This window comes from Dioscorea cayenensis, chromosome 13, assembly GCF_009730915.1.
Source record: "Dioscorea cayenensis subsp. rotundata cultivar TDr96_F1 chromosome 13, TDr96_F1_v2_PseudoChromosome.rev07_lg8_w22 25.fasta, whole genome shotgun sequence".
Taxonomy (NCBI): Eukaryota; Viridiplantae; Streptophyta; class Magnoliopsida; order Dioscoreales; family Dioscoreaceae; genus Dioscorea; species Dioscorea cayenensis.
This window is the reverse complement of record NC_052483.1, coordinates 7868244-7887082: the sequence shown is the minus strand read 5'-3', so window position 1 is coordinate 7887082 and position 18839 is coordinate 7868244. Positions and strand designations below refer to the sequence as shown.

General features: G+C 31.5%; 1 protein-coding gene across 1 annotated transcript; it reads left to right on the top strand.

Annotated features, from left to right (window-relative positions):
• Positions 1-10813: 10813 nt before the first annotated feature.
• On the top strand, positions 10814-14626 carry LOC120274510 (pentatricopeptide repeat-containing protein At4g30825, chloroplastic-like). The gene is made up of 2 exons (XM_039281052.1): positions 10814-10889; positions 11902-14626. Exon 2 carries the CDS (start codon positions 13694-13696, stop codon positions 14618-14620), a length of 927 nt encoding a protein of 308 aa, XP_039136986.1. The 5' UTR covers positions 10814-10889; positions 11902-13693; the 3' UTR covers positions 14621-14626.
• The last annotated feature ends 4213 nt before the right edge of the window (positions 14627-18839 follow it).

Genomic DNA, 18839 nt, shown 5'->3' with positions numbered 1-18839 from the left:
GAAATAAGCCAACCATAACAAAATATCAGTAGATATAAAAGAAGAAGTGATGGTTATGTAAACCAATAAATATCCAACTTGACAAATAATCAATAGTTCTAATCAAAACAATATAATACGGTATGATAGGTATATACTTAATGGCAATGGAATCAAATCAATGTATATATATATATGTTATATATATATATATATATATATATAATCAGATAAATAAAGAAAATTTATTTTTTCTAAATAATACGACAATAATTGGATAAATAGATAATTATTTAACAAAGGCATATATTATATAAATAATTATCAATTTATAAGAGTCTATTAAATATGAGTAAAAGATAGAATTTTCAAGTTCCAAAAATATACAAGATAAATGGTTAAATAAAATAATAAACAAATAAGGAAAGCTGAAAATTTAGATATTTCAAAGTAATACAACAAGGTACAACAGATTACTTACCTGCTCAAAGCTTAAATCCAATTGAATTCCAAGGCCACTCCTTAAAAAGACCCTAAATCCCAAGGATGGGCAGCAATAAAACGACCAAAGAATGAATACTTATACAAGAATGAGTACGAGCATTAACTAGAAATGAAATTAGTCTCAATGCCTATGAATTCACCAGGAAGAAAACTAATTAACAATCAAAGGCTATAGAAACAATTTCACTAGCTTTCTAATGTATGTACATATAGTTATACAAGTTGTAGGTTATACATGCATTATTATAAACATTTACACCTATACATACACACACACACATAAACATAAACATATGGAGATGGTTGTAGGTCCTCAAGAGTGTATAAATATACATACCAAACCTTATATTCAAAGCTGAATATATAACATAATGTATACCTAAGTACATATCTCAGGGTCATTTTGAAAATAATGGTTTCGAAAGCAAAATATAATTAATTAAACCCGAAGTCACATTTCAAAGGCATAAGTATATATAATAATGCATGTAGCTAAGAGGTTACAGATCATTCAAATGATTTATGAATGTGGCTGTAGTTTCCCATGCATGAATCTAGTGTATATATATATATATATATATCATAGACAGCTAATTTCTAACTTAACACATAAGCTCACCACCACCTTAACATACAGAAACATAGCATAACTAAACTTTCCACCAAGGAATCTAGAGATCAGAACTAATAGTTATAGAGAGAGAGAGAGAGAGAACATACATATCATATATATGTGTGTGTGTGTGTGTGTGTGTGTGTGTGTGAAAAGATGCATGCACAAAACCAACTAGGCTGTAAAATCTAAGGGAAATGTAAACATATTAAGCAATTAAGACAATGAAAGATCTCTATGTGTGGATACATGAACTAACACCTGCATGTGCTTTGGAAGAATATAGCTTCTATAGAGCTTGAGATATGAAATTCACATGCTAAACAAATCAACAATAAGCCCACAATTCAGCAAGACAACATGATATCAAGTGTGAATGGTAAGAATTAAAACACATATTCTAAGCCATTCAAAAGCTTGCACCACCAGGCAAAAAATCAAAATAAGCAAGTTTTAACTATGAACTATAGGGAGGTTGCAGATGGAAGTCAGGTTTTCAATTATGGCCGCAAGCAACATGCCTGCCTCTAAATATATCGACAAGCTGATGATGTCGGGATCCTCTCAAGCTCACCCACAGCTGCCAAGAGCTCTATCAACATCTCAACTCGTCAATCTTTAATAGATAAAAGTGGAGAAGGAGAAAAATCAAAGTTTAAATCTTGATTATCTGCAGACTTAGATGTGTGATGGAACCTGGAATTTCACCGGGAATTAATCACTTTAGTTAAACTCAAATGCATGCTGACAAGGGAGGTGGGGTCCACACACATCCTCCACCACTGACCCTATTCCGCCATTAACCACCCCAAAGTCCTCAATCAAAGCCTTCTCAAAGATCATCAACGGAGAAAACCACTTAGGGGGTGTTTGTTTGAGTGGATTTGAAAGTCAAAGAATTTGAAAATCCTTGGATTTGAGAAATCCTTTGTTTGTTTGAAAGTGATTTGAATCTACTTTCAGTATTTTTCAATCCAAAAATAATCGGGATTATGGATCTCGGCAAAACTGATCGAATTCCAAAAATCCCATCAAACTAATCTCTCACACGCAAAGTATATATTAATTATATTAATTACTTATAATATTTAAAAATTTGAATTCATATTTATTATATTAATTACTCATAATATTAATTACACTATAATTATATTTTTATAAAAATATTAAATATAATATAATTATAGTGTAATTAATATTAATAATATAATATATAATTGATATATTATATTATATTAATTATTTTAATAAATTATTAAAAAATTATATTTATTATAACAAATTAAGTATATATTAATTATTTTAATTACTCATAATATTAATTACACTATAATTATATTTTATAAAATATGAAATATAATATAATACAGTGTAATTAATATTAGTAATATAATATATAATTGATATATTATATTATATTATATTAATTATTTTAATAAATTATTATAATAAATTAAGTATATATTAATTATATTAATTACTCATAATATTAATTACACTATAATTATATTTTATAAAATATTAAATATAAAAATAATTAATATATGATATTTTATTATAATAAATTAAATATATATTAATTATGTTAATTACTCATGATATTAATTACACTATAATTATATTTTATAAAAATATTAAATAAAATATAATTATAGTGTAATTAATATTAGTAATATAGTATATAATTGATTTATTATATTATATTACTTATTTTTAATAAATAATTAATATATTATATTTTATTATAATAAATTAAGTATATATTAATTATATTAATTTCTAATAATATTTTAAATTTAAATTCATATTTACTTAAAATTAAATGTATATTTTATAATGTATATATTAATTATTATATCAAATCAAACACATGTTTTCTAAATCCAAATTTACAAATCCCTTCAACCAAACACAATATTCTGTGATCCAGTATTACAAATACATCTAACCAAACACTGGATTTGACTCTCCTGAATTTTCAAATCCAAGGATTTGTAAATACAAATCCACTACATTTTCAACTACATTCAACCAAACACCCCCTTAGCTTCTGTAACCCAACTAGCACATTGACATGTTACTTTCCCTTCATCATTATTTTCCTCTCATTTTCTTCTTATTCTTCTTCTTATTCTTCTTCTTCTACTTCTTCTTCTTCTTCTTCTTCTTAGTGAGAATATAATAATGGTTAAAAGAGTAAGCAACAGAAGTACTGAGGTAGCTGAGATGGCTAATATTTTGTATAAGCTTTTATGTTTCTTGTTCTTGTGGTTATTGTGAGCAGGAGGAGAAGGAGGAGAGAAGGTGATAAGAGACTAGGCTTGTTTGAAAGAGGAAGTGCCAAACTTGGAATGAGTTCTAGGGGAAAGGACACTAGAGAGGTTGTTGAGGAGAGGTTTGAGTAGTGAAGATTGGTGAAAGGAGGGAAGTCAAAACGGAAAACGCCATTGATGGATTGGAGTTGAGAGAAAGGTTTAGTACTCAAATGTTGGGAAAATGGTGAAGGCCGGAAAGTTTAGTTAGAGAAATTGAAGGAAATAAGAAAAGAAGATGAAGGAAGTAAAATTTCAAAGGGTTTTGAAGGGTTAGGGTTAACATTAAATTAATATATATATATATATATAAATATATATATATATATATATAAATAAACAAGGGAGAGTTCACCTTGACCCTCTCTTTCCTTTACTTTTTCTCCTAATCTCTCAATCTTTTTATGTTATAATTTTTTTTCTTGTGATTAATTGGATTTATGTTTATCTTTATATTTTTTTAGTTTAATTTTGTATCAAACTATAATCTTTAAATTTGTACATTTTATTTTTAATTTTTCTTTTGAATTATAGATTTCAAATTCCAATATAAAAGATTTAGTACTTTTAAATTTGAAAAATTGAGTTATAGCCATATAAAAATATTTCTATTTTATCAATTTTCAATAATTATTTCTTGGGTTTTTTTAGTGGGTACCTTATTATGCCCGTGTTTTATTTTGAGAACGCTTTTTTTAATTTGTATCAAAATGAGCACTTGATTTTGATTTTCTTTTAATGGGAAAGTACTGGGACTATTCTAGTGGAGAGTTGCTAACATGGTCACCGAGATTCTCATGTGGATGGCTTCATTCCATATCATATGTACATGTGGACACGCTAACTGGACAACTTAACCCTCATTTGCCATGAAGGATGTCAGGTCATAAGTCTTCTTCTTCTCCTCCTCCTCCTTCTCCTTCTCCCCCGATTGTCCTAATCTTCTTCTCCACCAAAGAGCTCCTCATCCATGCCTCCACCTGAAGGTAAATATACCACGAAAGAAAACCATCTCCACAATATGCGTTCGAGAAAGCCGCATAGTACTACCCAAAGAAGCCATATACTAGTTAGGAGGAATTACCGGTGTGCATCATGGAGGTTGATTGGATGATAAGACCAGTAGACACAAGATCACCAATTTACTGTAAGACATTACATTAATTTGACTACAATGTTGAATGTACACCGATTTTAGGTTTTCCTAGTCTTATATTAAAATAACATTTGGGATGTATGAACTGATGCTCAATGTTAACCATACTGGAGTAGATGAGGCATGTGAGTGGCCCAAATGTATATATTTTGTTTACAAAGTAGTGTATTGAATTGAAGTTTTTGTTTAAAGTTTATTAGAGTTTATTTTGTATGTATATCTTCTTAGGTTTTGTGTATTTTTCCTTTAGAGTTTTGATATTTTTTGTTACTTGCCATTGAATTGAAGTTTTGTCTATATTTGCAAGATGAGGCATGTGAGCAGGATGAATATCCTTTTTTTCTTTCCAAAGTCCTACTATTCAATTAAAATTTATATTAATAGTTTATTCTCTATATATGTATTCTTATGTTTTGTGTATTTTGTTGTATGGAGTTTGAGATATATATATATATATATATATTAGTTGCTATTCAATTGAGGTTTTGTATATTTTTGTTTGGAGTTTATTTTCTTTCCAAAGTTTTATATTGAATTGAATTGAAGTTTTGTGTGTTATTCATTGAAATTTATGTTTAGCTGCACATTAATTTGCCACATATGGAAGAAGTAAATAATAGGAGAAAATTAACAAAACAATCCAATGCTCCCTTTGTTTAGATAAAATTAATCTCCAGTTTTAATACATGAATTAACTACATCTAAGCAGTAATCACTAGTTTTAATACATGAATTAACTGCACATAACCAGTAATCACTAGTTTTAATAAAGGTTTTAATTACACAAAAGCTACTCTCGGGGAAGAAGGGGGAGATCTCTCGGTCTCCTGTTGGAAGATCTTTCTCTAGAAGTGTGGGCCTCTTCAGTCTCCTGGAGTGTAGATGCAGGCATAGAGAAGTCACAACCTTGGCTAGAGGCGGTGGACCGGCGGTCGTTAGGGCAAATGTAGCTTCGGTGGTGTAGAAGATCAGGAGAAGGAGAAAGAGAAGAGGGAGGAGGAGAAGAAGAAGACTTATGACCTCGCATCCTTGGTGGCAAGGTTAAGTTGTCTAGCTGGTGTATCAACATGTACATATGACGTGGAATGATCCACATGAGAATCCAGACGACCACATCAACAACTCTCCACCAGAATAGTCCCAGTACTCTCCCATTGAAAGAAAATCAAAATCAAGTGTTCATTTTGATATGAATTGAAAAAAAGGTGCTCAAAATGAAACATGGGAACAATAAGGTATAGACTCAAAAAAATAAAACATTATTTCTTATTTGAGTAATGATATTTTTACAAAATAGTTTTAACGAATAAGTTTCGTATTAACATTCATGTCATTCTTTCTCTCTCCTTCCTTTTTATTAAAAGAAATTAAATTTTTCTTTATCATCTAAATCCTAAATTAAAACCTTTAATCATAAACTGTAACTGAAAAATCCTAAGTCCTAAACCCATAGTAAACCACAAACCCAGTGGTTTACTGCTTAGGGTTTATGTTTAGGATTTTAGGATTTAGTATTTAGTACGTAGGGTTTAAGTTTTTTAAATTTTGGGTATAAGATTCTATAGTATTTGGTTTTAATATTTTAGGATTTTAGATATGATTTTATAATTTTTTATAATTTTAAGAATTTCCGGGATTTTTAATCTTTGAATTTAACGTTTATATAAGAAAAAAGAGTAAAGATATTTTTACCGAATAGATTTATCAAATAGGTTTTCCCGAATGACGTGGATGTCAAGTTGGCATCATGTCAGCATCCACATCATTATTTCTTTCTCTTCTTCTTTTTTTTTAAAAAAAATAAATAAATTTCTCTTTATCATCTAAAGTTATAAATTGAAACCTTTAATTGTAAATGGTAAACCAAAAAGTCTCTCTCTAAACCCTAAATTGTAAATCGCAAACCACGTACAAGGGTTTGGATTTGCGATTTATTGTTTAGTGTTTAGGGCTTAGGATTTTAGGATCTAGGGTTTATGGTTTAGGATTTTAGGGTTTAATATTTATTATTTATGCTTTAAGTTTTTGAAATTTTCCATTAAGATTTTCTAAGATTTGGGTCTAAGATTTTAGAATTTTAAATATTGTTTTATAATTTTTAATAATTTTAAGAATTTAGGGATTTTTAAGGTTTGAATTTGAAGTTTATATAAAAAATAATTACGTGGTTGATGACGTGGATGGCAAGTTGGCATCCACCTTATTCAGGAAACCTATTCAGTAAATTTATTATGTAAATATAGCATCACTTAAGAAAAAATGATTTGGCCACGTCATTAGGGGAATCTATTCAGTAAATCTAGTACATAAATATAACAACACAATCAACAACTTTAAACCTGATATTAAAAATATATTGTTGGCTATTGATAGAGAAAATAAATTTTGCCATTTCTTGAAATCTTTCTTCTATGTTTAGAAATGGCATTAATCTTACTAAATCTTAGGCATGATAAAATAAGATAAATTGAGATTGTACACATAAACATCTCGTTTTCTCTTCAGAAATGTTTGATCTCGAGTGGACCTCTCAATACGATTTGAACCCAAATGAAGGTCATAGGGATCCTATGGACTCAATTATGTGGGATTTAAAATAGAACTGAAGCATGGGATCATCTGGTCCACATGATCTTTTGATCTAAAGTTAAATTAATTGTTATATTAAAATATATTTAAGGGTAAATTAGGTATTTTATTCTCAAATTTTTTGATCTACATTAAATTAGGTATTCCATTCTACGTTGGTTGGGACTATCTGGTCGGGCTCCGGCCAGTTAGGTGGCTTCTGCTGGATACCTAGCCATTGAGAAGCCTCATCGTCTTGTTCATTTCCATTGTCAATGAGCTTGATCTCTGGAGTAAGTTTTTGGAGTCCGGCAAGGCAGTGTCCAAGCACGTACTGAAAGCTCTCTAGAGACCATGCTCCTTTCTCCTTCTTCTCTAGTGACTACACAACGGTCCGGCGAGAGATGAGCCATGGTAGTTCGGCCAGAGCATGAGATGGTAGGTGAGAACGCAAGATCCAAAGAGGGCTCGCGGGATGACACTGCTCGAGAGATAAAGGGCTACAAGCACACAACTTTAATTAAGGACCTTGACGCCCATTGGCCAACGGGGAAGAAGAAGTTAGAAAGATGAAGTGGGCTTACGGGAAAAGGTAAACAAATTGGGAAAGCAAAAAAGGGAAGATCGAGAAATAAAGATTTAAGAGTAAAAAAACTAATTTATACCCTTAACTATATTTTAATATAAAAATTAATTTAACTGTAGATCAAAAGATCATGTGGACCAAATGATCCCACATCTTGTTCTATTTTAAATCCCACGGAATCGAGTCCGTGGGATCACCTCTCCATATAAATATAACTATATTACTATATAACCATATATATATATATATACATATGACAGAATTTTGATTCTATAATATGATACTCTCGAGGAGGGTATATTTGTAATTTCAATAGAGGTTTATAAGTTTTTTTCTTCATTTTGCACTTAATCTATGATAAAAATATAATAATAACGAACCCCTTAATCAAACTTTTACTAAGGAGCCATTTGGATTGGGAATTGGAATTGAATGCGAAGAGGGGAATGAAAAAGAAAGGGATGAATGTGAATGAGAATAGAGAGAAAAGTGATGATAATGAAAAGAGTGTTTGGTTGGAGGGAATGGGAGTTAGGAATAGGAAAAGTAAGAGAGAGATATGATGAAAATTATATTTATACCCTTTTGTGTAAATAAAATTATCTTGTATAAAATAATGAATTATGTTTAATAATAAATATTTAACATTATTTATTATTAAATATTTAGAATATAATTATTTACTTTAATTTATTATAATTAAATATTTAAACTTAATATAAATAATTCACATATTTAATTAATGTATTTAATTATAACAATTAAAATAATAATAGTTAAAAAAATAATTATATTTAAATTATTTTATCATGTTAATCAATATGTAAATATGTTATTATAATTTAAATTATAATTTAACCTATTATAACTAATTATTTAAAGTAATAATTTTTTATTAACATATAATTAATTTAACAAAAATAAATAATTTTCACTTATAAAATAATTTAAATATCATTATGTTTTAATTATTATAATTAAATTTATTAATTAATTATTTTAATTTTAAATATTAATTAAATGTAAAGAGGGGTAATATGGGCATTACACCCTATTACTCCTCTCATGGGAATCCCCTTGATGGTATGGTCCAACCATCACATCAAAGCAATGTGAGACTCTTATTACCTTAACCCAAACAAGGGTTAACATGGATGGGGGATAATGATTCCCATTCCTTGAGAAAACTAAACAACCATGACATTTGAGTGCCCTTCGATAGAATTCATACTGTCAAATTAATTTTCTTAATGATTCTTTTTGATAAATGTAGATAGTCAGGAATTGAATCTCAACCCTTATGTTGAGAGACAAGTGAAATACTAAGTAGAGACGGTTTTTCCAATAATTCTTCTTATTTTTATATTCAGTTATATAGTTCTTTAAGTGAAAAAAAAAAACTAATTATACCAACGGTCTCTTGGCCTATTGGTACCAAGTCCCTTATGTAAGATTATTGTTCCCGGGAGACCCGGGATCAAAACTTACGTTGAGGGTATGATGTTAATTAAGCTTGCGAATACGTTTCTACATTGCATGTCCCAACTATTAACCTTTAAATGGGGGTACTTGTCGTCTAGTGTGAAAAAAAAACTAATTATATATAATTTGAGTTCTACTTTGTAATTTTTTTTTCAAAAATTATGGTCTAAAATATTTGATATATCACTAAAAGCAAGCTCACAAACACAATGAATTACGGGGGAAATTAAATATTTGTCAAATTTTATTTACAAATGAATAATCAACTGAGGAGAAGATGGTGTTCGATTTTATTTTATTTTTATTTTATTTTTTTTGTATATTTCATCTATGTACGGTATAGTAGCTAGGCTAACCAAGCAAATGAATTACTTCAGTTGGGCTCAAATTTTGAGTCCCTTAAATTTATTTAATGAATTTGAATCGAGATTTTAATGAAACAATTAGTGAAATATTTTTGCAAAATTTAATAATTTATTTTTTTTTTATGGAGAGACAACATGAAAGACTAACTCATTAAAAAATTTTCTAAACATTTATTTTATACAAATCAAATAATACACACAAGTGAAATGTTAATAATGTCAAGAGAAACCTAGTGCTCAGAGATTTTAAAAGAGGTTAGTCGAGTAGGCCTTAACGGACAAGTGATAGACCTAACTCAGTCTACCTCATTTTTTTGTTATTGCATGTGTGGATTTCTATTATTTCATGTTTAGTGGACTTCTATTTTGTATTTGTTTTTTTATTTTTTATGAAAACTTTGTTATTCTCTCTTTTGTGTTTTTTTTAATAAAGTATACATTATCCACTCTGTTTAAAAAACAAGGGAACACATTTGATATTGTTTTGATCCAAATTTGCTTTCCAATTTAAATTTTTAGCCCATTTAATAAATAAATTGAGTAAATTTGACCATCCTACAAGTCAAATTGCCACCCTCAATAAAGATAGATTTTAATGTGTATAATATAAATTATAATAAATTAAAATATAAAAGAGTTAACAAAAAATTGCTCATCTCATTTTTCTTTTAATTTACTAATAAAGAACAACAAAAATGAAAACCTAACTTTTTAGTTAAAATAAAGGATTAAAGCTTTTTTATCATCCTAATTGCTAATTATCAAAATTTTTCTTTCTAAAATATTTTATATCAAATTTCACAGGTTTACTCATATTAAAAATAAGCATCTCACATATTTAACAGTACATGCAAAAATACATGATTTTCTTTCTTTTTTATTCAATACTTAATCATTTTTATTTTTATTTTTATACAATTTTAAAATAATCATAATATCATTAAAACTCTCTATTTTAAATTAATTTGAGTTATTTAAACAAGTGATTTTAAATTTAAATTTTTATATATACAAAAGCATTCGCCCAAAAGATCACTCGGTGCGAAAGAAAAGACAGGCCACCAAATGGGCTGTGTCATGATGTCACAAACACACAGTCAAGGACAGCCGGGTTACTAATGTGGGTCAAATGATCTGTTGGCAATAAAAAAACACAAGGTTATGTTCCTCCGCGGGACATCAGACCGCGAACTCTGTCGTCAGTATGTGGTGAGCTTTTTCCTGGATATATCGATTACAAAGCAAAGACGCGAGTTTTGCTTTTTTTTTTTGGTGTTTTCTTCCCCCTTTTCCATCATTTCGAGTTGTTGATTTGTGGAGAAGGGTAAGATCCAAACCCTACTTGCATTCTGTTTATTTTTTATTGAGTTGAGGCACTGTTTCTGAGCTGGAAGATGGATTTTTTTTGTTTTGTTTTTGATGTTAATGTTGATTGAAGTGGTGTGAATCACATATGCATTGGTGGGAGTTGATAACTTTGTCACTTTAGTTGATGTGTGGTTTTGAGCACAATGTCTGGTAGTGTCTTCAGCAATTTCTAACTTTGGAAATGAGAAAAAATGTGACTTTTGATGCTGTTGCTAGTCAATTTGTGTGTTTTGACCGTATCATTTCTTTGTTGAATTGGTTCCGACTAAAAAAATGAAGCAATAACTGTTTATGGTTTGATTGCAATGTTGTTGTAAAACTGAGACAGTCTAGTTTGTCAGTTTGTTTAGGGCATTAATTGTTTTTGTTAACTTGTTGCTTCATGTGATTTCACATCTGGCCATATTGTTTTAGGTGAATTATGTGTTATTAAGCATACTTTTGACCATATTGTTTCACTGGGGTTCACTGATTACATCTGAGTCAAAAATTTTGTATATGCAAGTATTGGTTGTTTTGAGACCTTCCACTATTTAGTTTTCAAACTCATCACAAGTGTTATATTTTCAAGAGAATTGGACTATGTTGGTTATGTAAATGATAATTGGGTTGATTAAAAGCATGTATAAGCAGTGGTGTTCTCCATTCTACTAAAAAATATTCAAATTGGGATTTGCTCAGATTATTCATTCATTTTTAAATTTCTTTATTGTAGTCATCTTGTTGGGATTTTTTTTAGTTCCCAGAAATCAATTTAGTGTATTGTACTCTTGTGTAATTTATATATAACTTTTCCTGTTTACTACCCACTTTGAACATGTGCTGTGTAGAGAAGTTTGGTTGACTGTAATTTTATTGCTCTTATTCAAACCTAATGTTAGTGAGAGATTAAGAGTTTTATATTGTGTCATTGAAATTTCCTTGAATACAATTTTGTTTTTTTCTCAATTCTTTGTGCTTTGCTGCAGGGTGCACTATCTTCTGCTTGAAGATTTTTATGTCCTGCGTGTGTGGACTAAATGTTGTTTAGAAATTACTCATTGTTTTGACCACAGCTGCTGATTGACGCCTCCCCCTTGGGCATCTCTTAATTTCTTATGATGTGTTTGTAAATAGATGGGACCTTTGAAAGTTTCTGTTGCCTCAGAATTTCATGACAGAAAATAGATTTGATGCTTTGGGAAATGTTGATGTGTTAGCAGCTGAGTGGATTGTTTATAATTCTTCGGTGACTGGCAAGAAACTGGTGAGCAGAAGCCATTCCTATGGTGGTTTCTGGGATTATAAACCCTTGAAAAGAAAAGTTAATATTCCATTATCTTTTGTGTCCAGGCGTTTTAGATGTAATCTTGTTGACCACAATAGACTTGAAAAACTCATAGTTTCTGGACTGGGTGGAGTTCATGGTAGTAAATCAGAGACTGAATTAATTGAGGAGCCCCAGTTAGGTGATCATTTTAATTTGTTGAGTCCTAGCTTAACTTCAAAGAATCCAATTCTTAAATCTGTAGATATCAAAACTAAAGCTACTATGAACAATGCTGGAAAAGCACAGAGGAGAAATATGTGGAATCGGATCATTGGCATGTAAAAGGCGACGACAAAGAAAAATTCCCAAGTCCTGTTTCATTGACAAATGAGCAGGCAATCAATAGTGCAAAAGAAGATTGCAAATTAGCTGCTGTTCTATCTGCTATTGGGCCTGTATCTACAACAAATGATTGCATGCATGTCCTAAAACTGCTAGAAAAGAGAAGTGATGAGATGTTGATGAACTTCATCAAATGGATGAGGACAAATGGGAAGTTCAAACAAACTATGTCAGCTTATAATTTTGCCATCCAAGTATTAGCTAGGAGAGAGGTCTGGGAACATGCTAATTCAAGAGATGGTTTCTGATTCAGATTGTCAGCTGCACTCTCAAGTATTTAGCCCTTTAATACAAGTGTGCGCTAAAGGAGGGCTTGTTGATTAGGGAGCAAAGTGGTTCCACATGATGTTAGAAAAAGAGGTGAGACCCAACACTGCCACCATTGGCATGCTTATGGGTCTTTACCAGAGAAAGGGCAATCTTTCAGAAGCCAAGTTTACCTTCAGCCACATGTGGACCTGCAAAATTCACTGTCACTGCCTACTCATCAATGATCACGATGTACACACGCATAGGTATGTATGGCAAGTCTGAGGAAATTATCCACTTATGGGTGAAGATGAACTGGTTCCAGATTTGGAGGGTTGGTTTGTCTTAATACCTACAGTCAGAAGGTAAGCTGAAGGAGGCTGTGTCTGAGTTGACATTTTGATGCAAGAAGCTGGATACTCCCCCAATATTGTTGCATACAATATTTTGATCACAGGGCATGGGAAGCAAACTGATGTCAAGGCTACAGAACTTGTATTTTAGAGGTTCCAACTCATAAGCTTGGAGCCGGATGAAACAACATATAGGTCCATGATTGAAGGTTTCGGTAGAGCTGACTAGTATAAAGAGGCTAGCCACTTTTATGTGGAACCCAAGAGATCAGGATTTAAACCTAACTCTTCAAACTTCTACATGATGGTCAACTTGCTTGCCAGGTGTGGGGATAACAGTGATATTGTTCAAACACTGAAAGATATGAGGGCGGCTGGCTGCCAATATTTGTCAATGTTGAGTAGCCTTCTGCAGGCATATGAGAGGGTTGGCAGATTAGATGAAGTTTTTCAAATTTTAAAAGCTTTTTTTATGATGAAATTTTAGTGGATCAGACATCAACTTCTATGTTAGTCATGTCCTATGTACAAAATTCCCTCGTGGATGATACTTTCCAGATTTTGCAGGAAAAAAGGTGGAAAGATTCAAATTATGAAGACAGCTTGTACCATTTGCTAATATGTTCTTGCAAGGAGGCCAGTCGTTATGAGGATGCTATTAGGACTTATAATAAGATGCCACAGTCTGACATTTACCCAAATCTGCACATCACATCTTCAATGATTGATGTATTCAGTATCCTGAACAGATTCACTGAAGCAGAGGATCTTTACTTGAAGTTGATTCATTGTGGAGATGCTGCTAACACGATAACTTTCAATGTGATGCTCGATATCTATGGTAAAGCAGGGTTCCTTATCAAGGCCAGGAAAGTATTCTGGATGGCTCACAAACAGTATTTAGCTGATATTATTTCCTACAATACCATAATATCAGTCCACGGCAAAAACAAGGATTTTAAGCTGATGAGATATTTTGTTCAAAGAATGAGAAATGCTGATTATTCTTCCTTCCTTGAAGCATACAATTCTATGTTGGATGCATATGGAAAAGAAGGTCTGCTTGAGAAGTTCAATGAAGTGCTGCAGGAGATGAAACAGACCAGTTGTACTTCCAATCACTACACATACAACATTTTGATTAATATATACGGAAAGAAGGGTTGGATTGAGGAAGTTGCTGATGTGCTCAGTGAGCTGAAACAATGTGGATTAGAACCTGATTTATATAGCTACGACAGTTTAATCAAGGCTTATGGAATTGCTGGAATGGTTGAAGAGGTTGTCAATGTAGTACTGGAAATGCGAACGAAAGGAATTGATCCTGATCGTGTGGCTTACTCTAACCTCGTGGTCGCTCTCCGACAAAATGAAAATTCTCTAGAAGCTGTCAAGTGGTCACTTTGGATGAAGCAAATTGGAATGTCAAAGTAAAAGTCTTGCAATCACACTACACTAAAAAAGAGCTTTAGAGGTGGTTTTTATGACCTATAGAGGCGGTTAAACCCGTCTCTATAGCTTTTAGCGTGAATTTTTCAATTGCTCTAAACCGGTCATGATAAGCCGGCTCTAGACCTAGAGCCGGTTTAATACAAACCGCTAGCAGAAATTAATAGCAAAAGGTAAGAAGTTGAGGCAGGTTATAACCGCCCAAATGATATTTTTATTTCTATTGAGAGGTTATAACCGCTTCTACAATTAAAAATTTTAAAATTAGATTAATAGTTTTAGAAAGCGGTTATAACCACTCACAATTAAAAATTTTAAAACTTAGTTTGAGAGTAGAGGCGGTATATAACCGCCTCTACAATTAAAATTTTAAGTAATAGTTTTAGAGGTGGTTATAACCGCTTCTATAATTAACCAGATTTTAACAACACTCATACTTTTAGAGGCAGCTATAACCGCCTACAATTACTAAGGTTTTATTAACACTAATACCTTTAGAGACGGTTATAACCGCTACAATTAAAAATTTTAAAATCCTAGTTATTGTTTTAAAGGCGGTTATAACCCCCTCAAAAACATGCATAATAATTAATTTTTAATTAAATATATATTATTTAATTAATTAAAACCCTGCTTTTAATCATTTAAAAACTCACATTTTAATTGAATTCCATTTTTCTCAAAAAACAAAAAAAAATGACAGGAAGCCAAGTTTCCCTTGATCATTTCTAACACCTTTAGAACAACAAGATCAAGTAATAGACATCAACTTTACTAATAAGTTTCGCCTCATGTCTTTATGTCTTCACTATTTTTACAAATAAGTGTTATGTAGAGCTTGACTGCAAGTGCATGTGCAAGAATAAGATTGTGAGAGACAATGTATAGTTCTTTTGCAGAATCACCAAGTGAACAATTTCCAGAGATTGAGGATCGCCCGGGTGCAAAAACTCCAGTGTCATCCATAGCTGCTAAAAGTCCAGGGTTCATTTAATGTGATCCATTGCTTCACTCTGTCTCCGAATTCCCGGAAACAAACCCTCACAATAGTCCTTGAAGTCATCCCCTGGGGATCAATGATAGAAAATATTGATAGGAAAGAAGTGCTTCTCGTTGAAAATATTATAAGCTAGTTTATTATATTAGACAGGTATTGCTTCATATATCCTATTATTGATCAATGTAGAAACAAATAAAATAGCTTACAAGATTCTTCGATTTAGAAAGCCTCCATACTCATCCTCTAGAGCTATGGAACATCCCAATGGAATATCGTCACAAAAGGCTTGATTCCTAATCAATTTACTCAAATTTCGACAACCATTTTATGGATTTAACATGAAGATCAAACTTGTTGTAATAAAGGAATCTAACCTACCATTTTTGTGATTAACTCATTGATCAGATTGTTGTAACATGCAATTCTCTCATGATTTATACCACCCTTTATTGATCCCTCGCAGAAAATTCGCATTAGTAATAATTAGTGGGAAATTTAATCATCTGATTAGTTACCATGGTTATTGAGAAAAAACTCAAACTTGGTAAAATCCTTGACCAAGAGATAGAGAATCTGTATGCATCCATGCTGCATCTTTTAACAGTTTAACATCTTCCTGAAATTTAGTTTGTCCAGAACTAGTTGTAAGGATCTAAGAAACATGTCATAAATGGATTCAAACATGAACTTCTATATTCAAACATGTTATTGTGCCTTTATTGATGTTACATGTTTGTATGACTTTGAATTGATTGATGCTTCTATCTGCCGCCATTCATTTATTTGAAAGTGTATTCTTAAAACATTTGTTTGATTGCAAAAGACAGTGACAAGAAAAGAGTGACATGGTGAAATAGACATGAGAATGACATCACTTGAATCATCAATTAAAAGAAAACTCAATTAATATATATACATATAATAGCATGAATCTTCATAGCTAAATGTTGTTGATCAATTATGCAAAACCAAAAAGTTCTGGCTATTGAGAAAGTAGTACCAGATAAAAAGATCTCAGATAGTCAAGTCGCAAGTCTTTCAAGGTTAAGCTTCCAGTGCCTCTGGGACATCTTCTGATCATGATCACCACACTCTGCAAACCAATCTCGGACAGTATTACATGAACTCGTAGCATACAAATCAAATGAATTTCAGGAGCATGGAAGAAACAAAACCAAAGTTTGAGGTTATAAATAGTTCTTTTCACGTTTCACCACTCCATCAGCAAAACAGCTTTTTAGCCAAACCAATCTAAGGATCACTAGAAATCAGATCAAAGAATATCTAAGCTCAAATGACTAAATAAACCTTCATTAAAACTTTAGGCTCAATTGTCAAGCTAGTCACCAAACCATCATGGTTATATATGATTAAGAAAAATAATCCACACATAAACATATTAATATACCCTCATTCCTCATTTCCATAAACTGCACAATCAATATGCCTGTAGCCTGCCTGTTATCCAAGTAAAAAGAAGAGAAAAAGACAATTCTCATTCAATAACAACAGAAAATCACATTTTAAGATCATCCAAAAATTAAGAGATAGAAAACAGATGTAGAGACCTTGACAGCAGTGATGACATCTTGACTAACGACGCCAGGCTTAGCTTGCCATGTGCCAAGTTTGTTGTAGAGTTTGAACTCAAAATGGTGTGCTTTCCGAGCTTCCAGACCAGAAGACAACCAACTTGAGAACCTGTTTTCAAATTCAGTAAGTTCATCCATTTAATTAAGAATTTTACATATTAGAAAAATATGTGAAGCTAGACAATGCAGCACTCACTGACCTCCAAATAAGTTGCATAAAGACAATCTAAGAAGGTTTAAGAAGTAAAAACCTGCATAAAGAGACTTTTATACAATCCCTTAACAAGGGATTGTAAACACCCATAGTTTTACCAAAACAACTTAGAAGGTCTAAGAAGTACCTCATAAAAGAAAGTGGATACTGAATGATGAAAAGCATTAGAAACAACAGTTGTATTGAGTGTATTAAAAACTTAAAACTAAGCAGATCACTGAGAATTTCGCAATATGAAATTTCTTTTAGCAGATAAGAAGCATACAGGATATATGACATAATATATATAGTCGTAAATGTCTTCATCCAACTATTCATAATCAAGTATCACTTCCCGGGACAGGTTGGCAAAAAGAAAAATAAAAATAGAAGATAATATTCCCACCTATTGAAGATTTCATGAATGTTAATTCAACAGAGCTACGAACAATAATAGAAGATAACATGATTTCTAGTTACACGCCTAAGCAAGAAGCGACCTCTGCTTTACACATTGCTCTTCTTATCTCTGCCTGAAAGCCAGTGCACGCATATACCAATTCATGAAATGGTATACAGACTCGCCGACTAAACCTCGAACTATGTGAACAGGTGATGTCATTTCAAGTAGCTACAGTGGAAATCAATCAGCCGATATTCCACTCAAAACCGGGAGCACGTGGCTGCCCAATGCCTCAGTTACAACATGAAAGCAATCATAGAAACTTTTGACACTAGCAGGCTTTGCTCGATCCTCGTACCTCTTAAGAAACAAAAGTAAACTGAAAACACAACCTTTGGAAGTTCTGGTTTAAGATTAAAAAGAGAAAAGAAACATGATTTTATACCAAAGACATCAAGGTTCCCACCATTGCGACAGAGGTCTCGAAGAAGCTTAATCATACACACCCTCACCTATGAACGCACACATACATGCTTCTACACCTCAGACGTACAGTCCAACCTAGGTTGCTAGTAGCCTATCTCTTAACATCACCCTACATACAAGATGCTATACTCATTCTCAAAAGAAAACAATTTAAAAGTAAGATGTCAATGCTCACTTGATGTATTGAATTTTTTTTAAAAAAAACAGAAGGATAAATGAATTAATTTTGAAAGAGATGTGTTATTGGGTGGTACCTCACAAGAAAATGCACAACCATCATGAAAATATCATCGTTTTCCAATCTTTGCTTTTCAACCATATCCCTGAAAGAACAATAAAAATATATGTGCATTTGCATTGTAAGGGCAAGACAATGACAAGGATTTTAGCAAGGATGACTGGTAATGGTTTATATTCTGTAAAAGAGAGTGGCAGGGTGCTGTATATGGCAAACTCAATATAAAAAATAAATAAATGGTAATAAATAAATGAAAGGAAGAGAATCATATTTTTGTAATAAGAAAACCAAA

What these genes read in the sequence shown, in the direction of transcription:
- LOC120274510 (XM_039281052.1), top strand. Translation starts at nt 13,694, where the DNA reads ATGTTAGTCATGTCCTATGTACAAAATTCCCTCGTGGATGATACTTTC.